Below are 16,841 nucleotides of genomic sequence, written 5' to 3'. Positions count from 1 at the left end.
GCAGTTCACCGCCGGGAGCGCACACGGGGCCTGCGCGGCCCGCGGGTAGCGCGTGCATGTGACCCCCCTCACCGCGCTCACGAGCCAAGTGCTCAGCGCGGCGGATCTCACGTGTCCCTCCTCCGCCTCCTGCTTTGTGCTCCCCACCCGCCTAGGGCCACCTTCACTCTAGCAAGGCCCGGACTGCTGGGTCGCGTGAGACGTGGGCGTCACCGCATATGTACTGTCACCCTATCGCCTAGGTATCCCGATGGCACCTGCAGGACTTGGGTGGACGGTTGGGTTCAGGGGACCGGAGGCAACAGAGGACAGTCCTTTGATCGCCCCTCCCCCCTTCTTCACCGCCTTGTCTTTCTGGCAGCGCTGAGACCTCTAGGTCCAGTTTGTCCCAGGCTGCAGCCTTGCCTGTTATAGGAGGAACTGGAGGGAGCCCACAACAGGGGCTAAGCCGGTGTTGGGTGGTCACTGTTACTAGGGAGCCCCCAGTGCTCAGAGATTTTGCCACATTTTATGCCTGAGGTGTGTCACCACACCGCAGGCCAGGACTCAGCAAAGTGACCAGGCCCCGCGGTGGGTGGCGCCTCAGCACCATTGCTCCTCCCTGCCCACGTCATCAGCAGCCTTGTCCTGTAGGGACCTCTCCAGCCCCGGGGGAACTCTCTGCGTCTAGCACTTCAGGTGCCTTCATCTCCCTGCTTGGACAGTCCTGCAGTGACGCCCTGACTCCTTGCCCGACATCCAGAACCCAACGTGATCTGTCCAGACACCTTGTTGTGTACCTCACACCCCAACTCCAGCCTCCTGACCCAGTTCCCCCACCAGACCTTGACTCTCAGAGCCCCTGGAGCACTGTTCCTCCCCACACTCCACTCTAGATTCACCTTCAGGGCTGGGCTCAGAGGTCCTGTCTTTGGGGCCCCTGTGCAAAGCAGTTGTTTTTGGTTAATAGTAGCTCTTGTGACCTGGGTTGAAATCCATAGCTGGGCCACGTCACAGGCAAGCTCATGTGATGACCTGTCAGAGCCTCAGTGTCCTCAGTTGAAAATGGGTCAGCAACCACAACCCCTCAAGGGTATACTGGGGAGGACAGCTGAGGGGTGAGAGAGGCCTCAGAGGCAGGGGCCTTTCTGCTCCATGAAGGTAGCACCCTCCGCCCTCTGCCTTCAGGGGCAAGTGCTCCCTACTGAGGACACAGAGGCCATGGGCCATTCATTTGCCCCTCTGCCTAGGAGTGCCCAGAACCTCTTCCTGACTACAGTCTATCTCCTCACACTCTTGGGATCTGTCCCTGCTCACTGGCCAAATTACAGGTTGTAAGAATGGACTCAGGGCCAACTCCAGCTTTGCTAGGGGTGACCAGGTTCCAGTGTGATCACAGAGTACACCCCAACCTCCGTGTCCCTTCCTTCCACAGAAAAGGTGCTGTTGCCTCCAGGGGAGTGGGCATCAGGCCACCTAGCCTTGAGCCCACATCCCACCCTACCTCTGCATGGCCAGCAGACAGAACCATCATGGGCCTCTGAAGTCCCTCTGGTCCAGCCTGGACAGAACACCCTTGTAGACCCTCTAATCCTGGCCTGCACCTACAAGAGGCTTCACAGGGCTGAGGTGACCCTGGATTCAAGGTGTTCATTGGTCACACTCCTTATCCCCATGCAACCCTCCAGCCTATGGCTCTGCTTCCCTCTGCTCAGGAGGCAGCTCCCACTTGGCCCAGGCTCCCTGGAGATGTGGAACGAAATCCTATCTGCTGCAGCAGCTCTAGCCCAGCTTTTCCAGAGGAACTGTGCACTCCCACACTGCCCCCAGGGGATTGTGTCTGAATCCTGTCTACCTGTGTCCCCAGTGCCTGGCAGAAGACTCAGATGTGAAGTTAAAAAAATCCCTAATTTGTGGTTAGGGCCTGACATGAGATCACCTTTATTAAAAACTGCCCCAAACCCTCTTGTAAGGGAGGTGACTAGTCCCAGGGAATGTGGCCTACCTTGGGGTACAGGGAACAGGAGGGAGCTGAGGCGTGGCCCATTTCAAAGGCTTGGTCAGGGATCCAACACAGTACCTGGGATGCTTGAAGCCAGAGAAGAAGTCTTTACAAGTGCAACCTTCAGGGTGCCATGCAAAAGGGGCTCAGCAGTGGGATTTCAGGCACTTTCAATGGGCCGAGAATACAGAGCTCACCTGCCTGGGCCTGCCCCCGTAACCTCTAGTCTCCCCTCCTGTTTTGTACCCCGTTATTGTTTGATCTCTGTGTTCTCTTGTGTGCACAGCTTTTTACTGTATACAGTGGCCGTTCCACTTCCTTTTTGTCAGATCCAACTGACAGGCTGAGAGGCGGCAGGAGATGGCCAGTTTCTGTGAAAGGCTTGGCGAATTGAAACTCTGCTGCAGTGGCCAGAGGGCTATGGGTCCCCGTCCCCAGTGGCCTCGCTCTGATGTTAGGTCCTCAGCCAGCTGATGGAGTCCTTATCCAGTGTAGAAAAGCGGATCAGCTTCAAGTTGGGTGGCTGGGGCTTCCTATCATCCCAGAGGTACTCGGGGGATAGCACCTTGGATGGCTTATGTGAGATGAAGCGGCGGTTCAGATGGCTCTCCTCCTGCCAGGCTGCCATGATGCCGTTGGCCTTGTCTGCCAGGATGGCCATGTGGCAGCCACTCGTAAACTCATATACATTGGCCACCCGCCCCCCGAAGACAGCCCCACCATAATAGAAGTCCCCTTCGCTGTCTGCCACAAAGGCGGCAGAAACATGCCTGCGCTCGTAGGGGAAATGCTGGCGGGGTATAGCATAGTAGCCTGGGTGAATGGCAGCCACCAAGTCCCCCAAGGTCTCAGGGCCCCATGGGTTCCGGAACACCATGTCCACATCGAGGCAGAAGAGGTAGTCCACCTCCCTGTGTGCTCTCTGGGCGATGTGTTTGCTGATGGTCTCCATGCGGCGCATAGAGATCTCCTCCCAGTGGGAGTGCCCCGGGATGGGGATGACGCTGAGGAGCCGGCCGGGGCCCAGCGTCACCCTGGGGATGGCTGCAGGGTCGTGGGTGAAGATGTAATAGTGCACCTGGAACCCACGCATGAAGAACTCCTCGGCCGACTCCAGGAAGTGCTGGACGAATCCAGTGTACCTGGTGATGAGGACCTTGTCATCCACTACTGTCCCGGCAGAGCCACTGCCTAGGTCCCCGCTATGTGCTGGCACCATGCAGGGCATGTGGTCTGGGGTCTACTTCCCAACTCCCCACCTTAAGAAGTCACTTTCGTCTGACCCTCTAGGTCAGGCGTCCTCAAACTATGGCCCGCAGGCCACGTGCAGCCCTCCTAGGATATTTATCCGGCCTGTTGGGTGTTTTTGCCACTGCTGCCTGTCCTGTTTAGCAGCTGACTCATCCTGGGGCCTCGCAGTCCGGCCCTCCAACCATCTGAGGGACAGTGAACTCTACCCCTGTTTAAAAAGTTTGAGGACCCCTCATCTGAGGTCCTCATCTGTCAAATTCCCCAAATCCTGGTACTGACCTCTTAAGACTGTTGTGAGAATGCTGCTTAATGAAGATTGTTATGTTCAGAAACCAAGCTAATGTCTAGTGAGCACTTACTGAGTACAAAGCAGCATTCTAGGGAGTTCCTATTGTCTTTGCTCTTTATGGGCTGCCTGTGATTTGCCCATTTTGCAGGCAGGAACACTAAGGATCAGAGAAAAGAGAGTAGCCAGGAAGCAGGTGAGTGACTAAATCAAGAGAAGGCCAGTTGTGCTGGATGCTGAGGGCATGGAGTGGGAAGTGGACAGTGTGGGCCTGCCCCAGGTCACCACTGATTGGACAAGGATGTTACCTGACCCAGGCAGGCCATTCATCACTTGGCAAGTGCTTTAGGCCTAGGGGCCCTATCATGGCCTCTTTCTCACGAGTCCCAGGAAGGGACCCAGAGGAAAGCTTCCAGGTGACAGTTCTTAAAGGAAAGGCTATGTGGGTTCAGGAAAGAGAGAGGAGGCAGGGGAGGGGACGGGAGGCAGGGAGGGGACATGGGGGTCTCCTGATAAAGGCTACGGTTACCTTACCTGGGCTTCATTCATCTTCTTTTCCATGCCAAGGCCAGACTGCTTCCCCCCAGAAGACCCCCACTCACAAGCTCACTCTATTCCCTCCTATCTGCTCAGCACATGGTGTGGGGCCTCCCCGGTGCCCAGTCAGGGTACCATGGGCAGGCCCTGTCTCTCCCCTAGATTCTAAGCTTCCATGGCTCGGGAAGAGAGCCCCTTTCCCCCCACCTAGCCCGCTACTCACTTCCCCACGGCAAACACTGTGACCCCAATGGTCAGGTTCAACGGCTGGTAGATGTGCTGCAGAAGCTCCAGGTTGAAAGTTCCCTCGGAGACAATGGGCGCCAACCAGGGGGTTAGTGTCAGCAGCTTGGTGGGCCTGGCAGCAGAGAGGCTGTGGGTACTGAGACTTTCCCTTGTGAAAGCCTATGTCCCATCCTGGCCCTGCGTTCCATACTATGTGAGCTGGGGCAACTTCATCCCTGTCTCTGGGCCTCAGTTTCCTCATGTGGAGAGTGGGGATTATGATAGCTGCTGGGAGGCCCAGGAGTTGGCGCTACCAGGTGTCTACAGCAGCCTGGTGCTGTCCTGTGTGCTGAGTGTTTAATAAACAAGGGTACCATCCTCAAGGACAGGTAAGCACCTGCTGTGTACAAACTCAGCACATGTGTTACAAACCCCATCTCATCCTGTCTTCCAACCTCCTATAGGTAGGTACTATTATCATCTACTTGTACAGAGAAAGCTCACAGGAGCAGAGTACCCCGCCCAAGGTCATACAACCCAGGTCCCTGACTCCCAGCCTGTGTCTTTCCACAGTCCTAGGCTACCTGGGCCCCAAGGCCATGTTGACATTGGTACCTCCATCACCCCAACTCAGAAATCAGAGCTCTCCCAGCCCTCTCCCTCGCTCCACTCCAGGTCTCCACACCTACCTGGGCTCCAGCAGCTTGGGCTGAGGGTACTGAGACCTGTAACCCAGAGGGGTGAGTGGTGAGGGGAGGCGCTCCCCCCCAATCCCTCAAAGGCTGCAAATGGGGAAATGAATGTCCTTACTGTGCCACGGGTTGGAACGGCTTCTCTCCCTTGTACTGCAGCTTCATGTTGCTGGTGGCAGAGGCAAGAAAGAGCTGTCAGTGCAGGGCTGAGGGCAGAGGTGCAGGGCACAGGAAGGAAGAGGAACCGGATGCCCCCAGGTTCCAGGCAGACACCCCTGACCTCACCCCCACACAGCTCCACCCCCTTCAGGAGTTGTCTGTCCAGGTCACTGAGTGTGCAGGGGGCTGGGATTTGAACTGAGTGCTGCTTGGGCCTAAAGCTGGTGCTTTTCCTTTCTTTCCTTTTTTTTTTTTTTTTGAGACAGAGACTCACTCTGTCACCCAACTAGAGTGCCATGGCATCATAGCTCATAGCAACCTCAAATTCCTGGATTCGAGGGATCCTCCTGCCTCAGCCTCCTGAGTACCTGGGACTATAGGCGACTGCCATAATGCCCAGCTAGCTTTTCTATTTTTACTAGAGACAAGGTATTGCTCTTGCTCACTAGTCTCGAACTCCCGAGCTCAGGCAATCCACCTGCCTTGTCCTCCCAGAGTGTTAGGATCACAGGCATGAGCCTCCACGTCCAGCCCAAAGCAAGTGCTTTTCCAGAACTGGGTTTACTCTGTAGGATGTTGGTGTTGGATAGAAGGTTTGAGAGGCTGCAAAGACCTGGTGACCTAGGGACCTCGGGGAGTCAGTTAACCTGAGTGAGCCCACCGTGAGGGTCATTTGTGTGTCACCTTGGCTGGGCCATGGTACCCACTCTTGTTGCTGTGGAACTATTTTGTGCATTTGATTAGCATCTCTACCTGCTGGTTTAATGTAAAGAGAATTGTCCAGGATAACCTGGGTGGGCCTGAGCCACTCAGCTGAAGGCCCTAAGAGCAGAACTGGGGTTTCCCCAAGGAAGAAGTTCCCCTGTGGACTACAGTGTCACCTCTCGCCTAAAAGGTCCAGCCGGCCTCAAGATCAAGTATGCAGATCTCTCATGGAGTATCTGTCTGTCTGTCTCTATCTACTGCCCACCTTTCTTTCACTGGTTCTATTCTCCAGGGGAGCTCAGATTGACACATTCACTTTTCTTCATCTGTAAAGTGACCACCCTGAATCCAGAATCACCATGAGAATTGGAGGAGGGACGTGATGGGCTACAAGGTCGTGTCCAGCATGAAGCAAGCACACAGCAGGTATCCCAGCTATGAGTTGGGCAGCAGCCTGAGTGCTCAGTGCCTGCTCATTTCAATAAAGGTCAGGCCAAGCATGGTGGTTCACCCAGCACCCTGAGGGGGCTGAGATGGGCAGATCCCTTGAGCTCAGGAGTTCGAGACCAGCCCAAGCAAAAGCAAGACCTTGTCTCTACTAAAAACAGAAAAACTAGCCAGGTATTATGGTGGGTGTCTATAGTCCCAGCTACCTGGGAGGCTGAGGCAAGAGGATTGCTGGAGCTCAAGAGTTTGAAGTTGCTGTGAGCTATGCTGTTACGGCACTCTACCCAGGGTGACAGAGTGAGTCTCTGTCTCAAAAAGAAAAACAAAGGTCAGACTGGGTGGAGAAGTAAGACGGGGTTCCTTGAAGGATGACGTGGCAGGGCTGTGGGGTCAGACTCCTGGGCTCCCCACCATGGATGATTGATACCTAGGGCCAGACATTTGACCCCAAGGGCTTTATTTCTCTCATCCATAAAACTATGGACAATAAAACAATCTTCTAGAGTCTAGAATGTTTCTACAAGAGGGAAGTGAGGCCCAGGAATGGCCCAGCCAGTGTCAGAGGCAGCTTTAGAAGAGGCCTGAGGTTGATGGTCCCAAGGCAGGAACTCTCAAGGATCCCCCCACCTGATGACACAGTTGTCTGTTACTTTTGCGTCTCACCATGTCATCTATGATGGTATTTCTGAAACTCCCTCAAGTTTTCTCATCTTTAGTCTAGGCTCTTTTTTATTTGCATAAAATGTAGGATTTACCATTTTACCTATTTTTCAGTATATAGTTCTGTTGCAGTAAGTACATCTACGTTGTCGTGTAATCTGCACTACTGCCCGTGTCCAGAACATTTCACCATCCCGAATGGAAACCTGTTCCCCCTCAAACCGCAGCTTGCCGCTGGCCCTCTCACAGTCCCTGGGAACCCTTCTTCCACCTAGCTCGGTGAGTTCAACCCCTGTACCCACCTTACATAAGTGAAATCATGCAAGCTTTGTCTTTCTGTGATTAGTTTTTTTGAATCAATAAAATTTTAAAGTCAACTTATTGAATTGGCCCTCTGCCCTTGTTCCTTACAAGCAAGCGCATTTCAGGTCCCTGCTCAGACAGTGGTGGGAGTCCAGGCAGGTGGTCAGAGGTAGGAAGGGGATATGGCCCCAGGAAGCTGGCACCAGCCAACTTAGCATTCTGCTTCCCTGGCAGTGAATACTTCTCTGCTCTCCACAAGCCCAAACACACTCCAGCTGCACTGGAGAGTTAGACACGAGAATACAAAAGCCATAGCTAAAAAGAACAAAAACAGGAAAGCCATAGCTAAAAAGAACAAAAAACAGACTTTCAGGGTAGCACCTGTGGCTCAAAGGAGTAGGGTGGGTTCAAACCCGGCCTCGGCTAAAAACGGCAAAAAATCCCCAAAAACCAAAAATAAAAAAAAAAAAAAACAGACTTGCACGAACTTTGAAGATAAAACTAAAAGTGAAAGTAAAGTCAAAGAAATTCAAAGGAAAAGAGAGGAAGATTTCACCATCTGAAACAAAGACTTTCAACTTCAATCTAGTAAAAATATAATTCAGTAGAATCAAAAGACAGAAAAACTGGGGGGAAAAATGTAGCAGATACACTGGGCCAAGGGTGATGCCAGAGAACACAGGAACAGACCAGGGAGGGAAGTGTCAGAGTAAGCTTTTTTTTTTGAGACAGAGCCTCAAGCTGTCACCCTGGGTAGAGTGCTGGGGCATCACAGCTCACAGTAACCTCCAACTCCTGGGCTCAAGCAATTCTCCTGCTTCTGCCTCCCAAGTAGCTGGGACTACAGGTGCCCAACACGATGCCTGGCTATTTTTTTTTGGTTGCAGTCATCATTGTTGTTTGGTGGGCCCAGGCTGGATTCGAACCCGCCAGCTCAGATGTATGTGGCTGGCGCCTTAGCCGCTTGGGCCACAGGCGCCAAGCCCAGAGTAAGTTTTTGACAGCAGGGGGAAGTCAATTAGTGGGAAGACACAGAAACGAGGGTCCTCCTAGTAATCAGATATAGCATTTCCAGTCTCTCAAATCAGCAAGGTGGGTTCACTTTTTGTTTTCCTGACAACTGGGGTGGTCATGCTGGGCATCACTCAGGCACAGGTTCATGTGCGAGGGAGAGTGTTTGATGGGATGGCCCCTCTGGAAACACCCTGACGAGGTAGATCACAACCTATCTATGTCCTCTGGACCAGGAATGGGACAAATATGAATGAAATGATTTTTTTTTTTTTTTTTGAGGCAAAGTCTCACTTCATCACCCTCAGTAGAGTGCCTTGGTGTCACAACTCACAGTAACCTCAAACTCTTGGGCTTAAGTGATTCTCTTGCTTCAGCCTCTGGATTAGCTGGGACTACAGGCGCCTGCCATAACACCCAGCTATTTTTAGAGACCTGGTCCCGCTCTGGCTCAGGCTGGTCTTGAACCTGTGAGCTCAGGCAATCCACCTGCCTGGGCCTCCCAAGTGCTGGGATTATAGGCATGTGCCACCACGCCTGCCCTAAAATGATCTTTAAAATGGAAAAAGCATCATGCTCCTGGGAAACAGAGTAACCTAAATGTCCAGCAGTTGTTGGCAAGAAAAGGAGGGGTGCTTTCCTACCCAGCCTCGGGTGGAATAAGATGCTGGAGACCACGGAGAGAAGGGGCACACTGAAAAATAAAGTCCCTTCCAGGAAAACAGGATATAAATTGCCAAAACAGTATGATAACACCATTTTCAATAGCAAGTGATCTTTGTGCTTTTAGGACCATGTAAATGCAGAATCTGTTCAATTAGAAATAACAGCAAACAAACAATCCAGCAACCAGCCTTGGAATCAGAGTATAACCCAAATAGTTGGGACCTGAGAGAATTTTCTTTTTCTTTGGTCTCTTCCATTTTCTGATTTCCTACTTTGCTATATTCTGTGTTTATAATAATAAAACACGCCTGTTAATCAGCTGTCTATGATCTAGATGCCTAACTCTCCTTTAGCTGTCCAAAAAACCAAAAGACCAAGGGGCAAATGCCCTTTTGAGACTGTTCCAACTCATTTTTTCACTTTTTTTTTTGAGACAGAGTTTCACTATGTTGCCCTCAGTAGAGTACTGTGCCATCACAGCTCACAGCAACCTCAAACTCTTGGGCTTAAGCGATTCTCCTGCCTCAGCCTCCCAAGCAACTGGGACAATAGGCGTCTGCCATAACGTCTGGCTACTTCTTGTTGCAGTTGTCATTGTTGTTTAGCTGGCCTGGGCCCAGTTCGAACCTTCCAGCCTCCCTGTATGTGGCTGGTGCTGTAATCACTGTGTCAAGGGAGCCAAACCCATTTTTTCACTCTTAACTGTCAAAAAGTCAGATTCATTATATGAACAAATCTTTGGTCACATGTTAAGTTGTTCTTTGAATCCATATAGAACACAAAAATTGAGCAGAAAGGTCAAATCCTAAAAAGCACTGTCTCCTGAATGCCTACAATGCACCCGGGGCAACACCAGGCCATTTCTAGGCATCAGCATGCTCCATGCTCCCTGTGGCCTGGGAGAGGCTTCTCTACCACCCCATTTTACAGATGTAGCAAGAGAGGTTCAGAGCTGTGCAACTTGTCTAAGGTCAAACCATGCAGGGGGCTGCAAGCATGCTCAAAGACAGAAACAGGGATTTCACTCCACATTTCTGGCAGTCCTTAAATTACCTAACCCCTGTGGCATTTATCAGAATCATGAGTGTATCACTAAGGACCCACAGACTGTGCCCTTAAAAACCCCTGTCTCTCCAGCAGTGAGCAGGCCCCAGTCCCCCAATTTTTCTAGCCCCAGGTGTACTTACAAGATCTGTGGGCAGGGGAGGTAGAAGGGGACATAAGAGACTCCCATCCAGCTTTCGACAGAAACCCTGGGAAGGAAAAACACCTGCTGACTCCACTCCAAAGGCTGGAAACTCACTTAGCGCACATCTTTGGGAGTGATGGTTACCACATCATGGTAACCAATGATGGCTACTGGGGAGTGGGGTCCCTTGTCATTCTGTGGGTCTGGCTGACCTTGGAGTCTCCTGAAATACCCTGTATCACAGGGCCTGGCATGCAGTCATTCACTCACCTATGCAATCATTCATTTCTGGGGTATGTATATTCTTGATGCCAGCCCCCCCATATACATACCCACAAATTGTAAGGTGAGGGGCAACCCCAGGAGCTTCACAGAAGGACACAGGAGGTGAATTTGGACACATGAAGAGGAGTTCCTCATCAACACCAATTGAAGGATGGTCCAGGCAGAGGAAAGGGCAGGCCAAAAGCCAGGGGGCCAGTACAAGGCAGAATTTAGAAGCTGAAACTAGTGTGGCGTGGCTGGGGCTGGGGAACAGGTGAGCTAAGAGAGGTTGGTGGGACCTGGAAATCCCATGAAGGGATTCAGGTGAAGACAGGAAGAAATCTCAAGTGGGGAGGGAGGGAGAGCTCCACAGGGCAGACTCACCACAGGACGTAGAGGCTTGTGCCTGCCAGCAGGCACGACCCCAGGCTCAAGGCCAATTTCCGGCAGTGCATTGCTGAGGGCTGCACCTGAGCCTGGACACCTGCAGACAACACCCTGCAAAGCCTGGGGCTCCCCCTAGCAGGGCTGTCAGGCTCTGAGCCTGAGTCTCCGAGTTCAGAGTTCCGGAAACACCTGCAAAAGAACGCTGCTTATCCTGGGACAGTGGCCCTACTCCAGCACCCTGGGCTCCCCTAGGTTGCCCACCAGGGTAAAATGTGGATCCTAGGTCTCTCCCAGGCCAGCTGCACCTTAGGCCCAGTTCTGGCAGCTCTGGGAGGCAGACGGGTGGCAGGGTTGTGCTGGAGCTTCGGGAGAGGTGCTGGGGCCTATTTAGATTTCGCCCAGGGCTGCGACAGCAACAGGGTGGCAGGACGCTTTTAGTGGAGTTTGCAGGGCCACAGCAAGCACACTATCAAGGCCTGAGGCAGCGCCGAGACACGCCCAGTCCCGCCGGGGCTCGCGCAGTGAGGGGCGAGGTGGCGGCCGTACACTCCTCTGGGAGGCGGGCTGTGTTGTCCCTGGGACAACGGGAACGTGCTTCAACACTCTGGCTCGGCAGCCTTGGGCAGTCATACCCCGCTTTCCCCCAGTATCTGTTCTCTTCGGCCAGAAGGGGCTGGAGTCGGGTGGAAGCGCACGTGGCTACTGAGCACTTGGCACAGCCCAGCTCCGGGGACCGTGGGACACTGGCAGACCTGCTGCAGTGGGCCCGAGGTCAGAGAATGGCCTTGGGACCAAGGTCCTGGGCCCCTGCTCACTCCGGAGTCTCCGGCAAGCCTGCTCCCTGCCCCTCCCTTTTGAACCAGTTTCCCCACTTGGGCCTCGGTGCGCAGCGTCCTCCAAGCCTCGCCAGCCCCAGTCTCCGCGCGGCTCGGGCCGCCGGGGCCGCTCCGCCGACGCAGAGTCCAGGCCCGAGCGCCGGGCACCCCAGCCTGGAGTCCGGACTCAGGGAGCCGGACGCGCGCCGCCTGCGCTCGCAGCGACTCTCTCGCGCGGTGCGGGCACAGGGCGAGGCGAGGGACTACAGATTCACTCACTGCCCGCGGCCCGACGTAGGGATGGACGGAGGGACGCACCTCGGTCAGGAACCAGGAACTGGGCTCTCCTAGACCCCCGCGATACCTGTGTGCCTAGCGGCGCGCGGGGCGGAGCCTGGAGCAGAGAATGCCCGGAACCGGCTTGGGGGCCCCAGCAACTCCATAAAAGCCAGCCAAAAGCCGCTCGCCCCGCCCACCGGCCGCCGCGGCCCCGCCCGCCCGCAGCCCCGCCCCAGGTACCGGCGCCTGACCCTGGACTTGGCCTCTCCAACCAGAGGACCGCAGCCTGGGATGCAGGCGACCCAGATCAGAGCCCAGAGGCGCGGGCCAGAGGGCTCAGGGCGGGTTTGCTGTGTTTAGAAGAGCTTCGCGAAGCAGCCAGGAAGAGGAAGAACAAGCTGCACGTGGCACCTGTAGTGTTCTTGATCTACCCTCCCTGGCTCAGGGCCTCTGGGCTCCCGGAATCTCCCAGAGCCTGCGCCCGCTCCTGGCTTCGCCATACTTTTGTCCCCGGCCCGTCTGAACTGATTCATTTTCCATACTTAGTTTATGTTTACAGAGTTCCCTGGTCTGCTTTCCAAACACTTTGCCTCCCTGGCAGCTGTCCTCTAATAAAGCGGTGAGCACGGCAGGGCAGACCTAGCCTGATGGCCCTGCAGTCAAGCCCAGGACCTCTGTTAGAGTTACAGCCCTCTCCTGGTCTAACCAGCTCTGCGTCCCTCTCCCACACCCCTAGAGGAGGACAGAGGAAACCTAGCGACAGCCCTGGCCTGTAAGAGGCTGACCAAAGAGGCCCTTAATGACTTGGGAGGCAGAGGCGGCTGGATTGCTTGAGCTCAAGGGTTCAAGACCAGCTTTAAGCCAGAGCGAGACCTTGTCTCGAAAAGTAGCTAGGCGTTGTGGTGGGCGCCTGTAGTCCCAGCTACTTAGAAGGCTGAGGCAAGAGAATCGCTTGAGCCCAGGAGTTAGAGGTTGCTGTGAGCTGTGACACCATGGCACTCTACCGAGGGCAACAAAGTAAGACTCTGTCAAAAAAAAAAAAAAAGGGCCATAATGACTTAAAAATATAACAACCAAAAACTGTGAGTGGAAAGCAAGATAAGAGAAAGCATGGATACCTTTCTCGGTGCAGAGTGGCCTGAACCAGTAACTCAGGCAGAGACTGAAGTGTTCAGGGAACCAGCAAGGACACTGCGGAAGGCAAGCCCACCCAGCACAGGGGGAGGGGAGCAGTTTTCCAATTCTGTTTCTTTCCTTCTCTCTCTCTCTCTCTCTTTCTTTCTCTCTCTTTCTTTCGACAGAGTCTTACTTTGTCACTCTCAGTAGAGTGCCATGGCATCACAGCTCACAGCAATCTCCAGCTCTTGGGCTTAGGTGATTCTCTTGCCGCAGCCTTCCTAGTAGCTGGGACTATAGGCGCCCACCACAACACCTGGCTATTTTTCATTGCAGTTTGGCCGGGGCTGGGTTTGAACCCGCCACCCTCAGTATATGGGGCTGGCGTCCTCCCTACTGAGCCACAGGTGCTGCCCATCAGTTATGTTTCTTTCTCTGCCTGTCTGCCTATGTGTGTATATATGTGACTTTTAAAAAACTCTTATTAGATACTATTAACTGAATGTCTTTGGAGGAGGAGCCAGGTCACCAAAGCTGGACCCCATCCTCCCACAGAGCTGTGAGCTCAGAGGGCGGAATGTTGGCTGGGTTTCACTGCTGTATTCACCTAAGTGCCTGCTAGAGGCATGCATGAATGAATAAATGAATGAACAAACCCAAGGCTTCTTTTTTAAAGACAGGATCTGCTTCTGTTGCCCAGACTAGAGTGCTGTGGCACAAGTAAAGTTCTGGCCTCAAGACTTGTCTCGGGGTTCTTGTAGGTAAAATAAGCCCCCCCCCCCACAGGGCTGCTGGAAGATTGTACTGATTTGCCTGCCTACTCATCCAATAGACATAAGTGTCTCCATGTGCCAGCCTCTGTCCTAGAATCTGGCCATACAGTGGTGAACAAGCACAGTCCCTGCTGGGGTGGAGCCCACCTAAGCAGGGGTTTAAATGAGGGAATGTTGGTCTCAGGCATGTGGTCCGAGCTCAGTTGGAGCAGCTGCAGTGATTGGCAGTTCACACACGAGCTCTTTTTTTTTTTTTTTGAGACAGAGCCTCAAGCTGTCGCCCTGGGTACAGTGCTGTGGCATCACAGCTCACAGCAATCTCCAACTCCTGGGCTTAAGCAATTTTCTCTTGCCTCGGCCTCCCAAGTAGCTGGGACTACAGGCGCCTGCCACAACGCCTGGCCATTTTTTTGGCTGTAGTTGTCATTGTTCTTTGGCAGGCCCAGGCTGGATTCAAACCTGCCAGCTCTGGTGTATGTGGCTGGGGCCTTAGCCGCTTGAGCTACAGGAGTTGAGCCCACACATGAGCTGTTGTCCAGCAGCCAGGACTGGCTTGGGGGGTCTTGCAGTCTTGCAGTAGAGGGGATGCAGGATCCTTGGTCTGAACAGCCAGGTTACCCTACATCCCTAAGTGGCCCTTACCCTCACTGGTCCTCAGTTTTTCATCTGTAAAATGGGCATGTGAGGAAACCCATCCTTTGGTTCCTCCATTGAAGTTGGTTTTGATCCTCCAAGACAGAAAATGAAGTGGGCGGACTGCCCACGGTAACCTCGGAGGGCTGAGGTTTGAGCTCCTGAAGGGAACTGAGCAGTGTCCTACCAGGAAACCAGCTATAAGTTTCCCTTCTGGTTAGTGGCAGAGCCGGGCTGGGAGCCCTTGACTCCAGACCCAGCCTTCAGGTTCCCCACCATGCACAGACCTTGCACAACTGGTCCCCAGCTGTGACCGACCTCTGGGATACCAGAGAAAATCCCAGAAAATTTCCTAGAAATAAGGGCCTCCATGTCCTGATAAGTCTGGGAGACCTGGAGTGTGCAGGTGTGCCAGGACTCTCCAGACTTTCATCCCTGTGGGAGTGGGGAGAATGTGCTGAGTGGCCTTGGAGCAGGGGTTGGGGGGAGGGGCTGGGCAGGGTAGAGCAGGCCCCACGGCCTGCCTTGTGGGCCTTACCCTCCTTTCCTTAGGGAGAAACTTCCATCTGGACCAAGAGCTGGCATTATCCCAGGTGACAAGCAGATGTCTCTGCAAAGCTCAGTTTGGACCCAGACACTAATTTTACCTCTCTTGGGCCTTTGGCACCTGGCGGTGGGCAGTAACATAGGAGCTCTGAGGACAGATTGCAAGTCTCAGCCCACACACCCAGGGTTCTGCCCCTGATTTGCTCAGTGACTTTGGACAAAGTCTCAGTTTCCCCACTGTAATAAGAAGCAATAGCTTCCTTCAGTGCCTGTCAAGCTATGCCTCCTGGAGCACCTGGGGATGGTCCCTGGGGTGTGTGGGGGTGGGGCGCACAGGACTCATCCTTGAGTGGCTCTGTGCTGTGTTTGACACACTGGGAGTCTGCATGACGCATCATCAGAAAATGTATAACTGCCCCCCAAAAGTGAGATTTAAAGACAATAGACCTTGGTAGGCTCTGGGCCCCCTGTACTCTGTTCCTCTTTGATCTGGTTGTTCCAGAGGACAAGTGAGGTCATAGCTCACATGCCTGATTCAGCCAGAGCCCAGCAGGATCCAGGATTCAGTCTCTAATCCAAGCTCATTGTCCTGCCTAGCCAAGGCCCGCCTGGACACAGGTGGAACCCACAGTCTCCCTATCCTGGCATGTGTTGCCCGGTGCTGGGGAGCAAACTTGCCAAGGATGTTCCTGGAGTAGAACAGGGCCTGCTGATACCTGGGGAGAAGAGGGAATCCTGCGGTGTGGGTGTGGGGGAACCTGAGCTTCCTGGCTGTGCTGGAGCCAGACCCCCAACCTTGACCCTGGATGCCCAGCAGGCCCACCCCAGGACAGGAGAAGGAGTTACACTTTGGAAATGGCTGGAGGGTAAAAATGTAGCCTCCTTCCTCATTAGGTCAATGAAACTAGATGAGAATGGAACCCCATACTTAGACTAGACACCATACCTCCAAACCCAGAGTGACCCCCCCCACCCTCTTGAGTGAAAACAAAAGAAAATGTATAACTTCCCCCCAAAAGTGAAACTTAAGTGAGACTTAAAGGGCTTTTTCTATTCTCACAACAACAATCAACACAGAAGACTACTTTGACCAAAGGCATGAAAAGATTCCGCCTTCCCCCCTCAGGCAGTAGCCACCAACAGAGCGCCCTCTAATTTGATTAAATTCTGATGTCATGTACCTGGAGGTGGCCTCAGGTCCCACAGGGTGAAGGTTCGGTCCCACAAGACTGCCCCCACTTAGACACCAGTCACAGGCCTCTGGAACTTCTGACCAAGCAGCATTAAACTGAGTTCCCACGAACCCCTCTTTGGGTTCCATTAATTTGCTGGAGTGCTCACAGAACTCAGGGACGCTAACTTACCTTTACTGGCTTCTTATAAAGGACATTACAGAAGATGCAGGTGAGGAGTGGCAGAGGCGGTGTGGGGAGGGCTGTGGAACTTCCACGCTCTCCCCGGGCACCACCCTCCAGGAAGCTCAGTGTCCGGGAGCTCTGGACCCTGTCCTCAGGGGCCTTCTGTGGAGACAGCGCTGGATGGGCGTGACCAACAGGTGGATGGGACAGACTGGCTGGATTGCACACAGCAAGCAGAGGGGAAATCCAGTGCAGCCTGTCTGTTCAGATTCTTCTTGGCCTCTCTGTGTAGCCTTTCTCCCGGCGTGGGGCAGGGAAAATTGGGGTTGTGTGATCTACAACCAAAGTAGGTCAGAAAATTTCCTTACAGCCAGAGGCAGGGGACGATTATATTTTTAGTGTTTAAGGCTCGCCTCTCTTTTAATAAAGTGGCTGTTTCCTAGGGCTCCTCATCCCTGCTAACCCCCCTTTTAAGCCACAGAGTGGACATGAGCTTCATGTGGGCAAGGAAAAGGAGCAGGTAAGGAAGGTGGGAGAAGGTCAGAGAGACAGAGGTTC

The 16,841-nt window shown here is 53.6% G+C and overlaps 1 protein-coding gene across 3 annotated transcripts; it reads right to left on the bottom strand.

The window, feature by feature from the left end:
• Window positions 1–1,896: 1,896 nt before the first annotated feature.
• On the bottom strand, window positions 1,897–11,945 carry GBGT1 (globoside alpha-1,3-N-acetylgalactosaminyltransferase 1 (FORS blood group)). 3 transcript variants are annotated; one of them, XM_023516188.1, is made up of 7 exons: window positions 11,897–11,945; window positions 10,761–11,338; window positions 10,111–10,176; window positions 5,091–5,141; window positions 4,970–5,005; window positions 4,279–4,413; window positions 1,897–3,123 (listed from the first exon to the last, which is right to left on the bottom strand). In XM_023516188.1, the coding sequence occupies exons 2-7, from the start codon at window positions 10,829–10,831 to the stop codon at window positions 2,436–2,438; spliced, it is 1,047 nt and encodes a 348-aa protein (XP_023371956.1). In that variant the 5' UTR covers window positions 10,832–11,338; window positions 11,897–11,945; the 3' UTR covers window positions 1,897–2,435. The 3 variants fall into 3 exon arrangements, with proteins under 3 accessions (XP_023371956.1, XP_023371955.1, XP_012663771.1); XM_023516187.1 differs by having other exon boundaries at window positions 10,761–10,952; window positions 11,897–11,942; XM_012808317.2 differs by lacking the exon at window positions 11,897–11,945 and having other exon boundaries at window positions 10,761–11,634.
• Between the last annotated feature and the right edge of the window lie 4,896 nt (window positions 11,946–16,841).

The sequence above is a fragment of the Otolemur garnettii genome, unplaced genomic scaffold, assembly GCF_000181295.1.
Source record: "Otolemur garnettii isolate 467f Iridium unplaced genomic scaffold, OtoGar3 scaffold00087, whole genome shotgun sequence".
Lineage (NCBI taxonomy): Eukaryota > Metazoa > Chordata > Mammalia > Primates > Galagidae > Otolemur > Otolemur garnettii.
Note: the sequence above shows the minus strand (reverse complement) of the source record. Positions and strands in the feature narration are given on the sequence as shown.

What these genes read in the sequence shown, in the direction of transcription:
- GBGT1 (XM_023516188.1), bottom strand. Translation starts at nt 10,831, where the DNA reads ATGCACTGCCGGAAATTGGCCTTGAGCCTGGGGTCGTGCCTGCTGGCA. An exon ending in ACAAGCCTCTACGTCCTGTG is followed by an intron (nt 10,177 to 10,760) that starts GTGAGTCTGCCC and finishes TTTCCTTCCCAG; the next exon opens with GGTTTCTGTCGAAAGCTGGA. An exon ending in CTCCCCTGCCCACAGATCTT is followed by an intron (nt 5,142 to 10,110) that starts GTAAGTACACCT and finishes CTCTGCCACCAG; the next exon opens with CAACATGAAGCTGCAGTACA.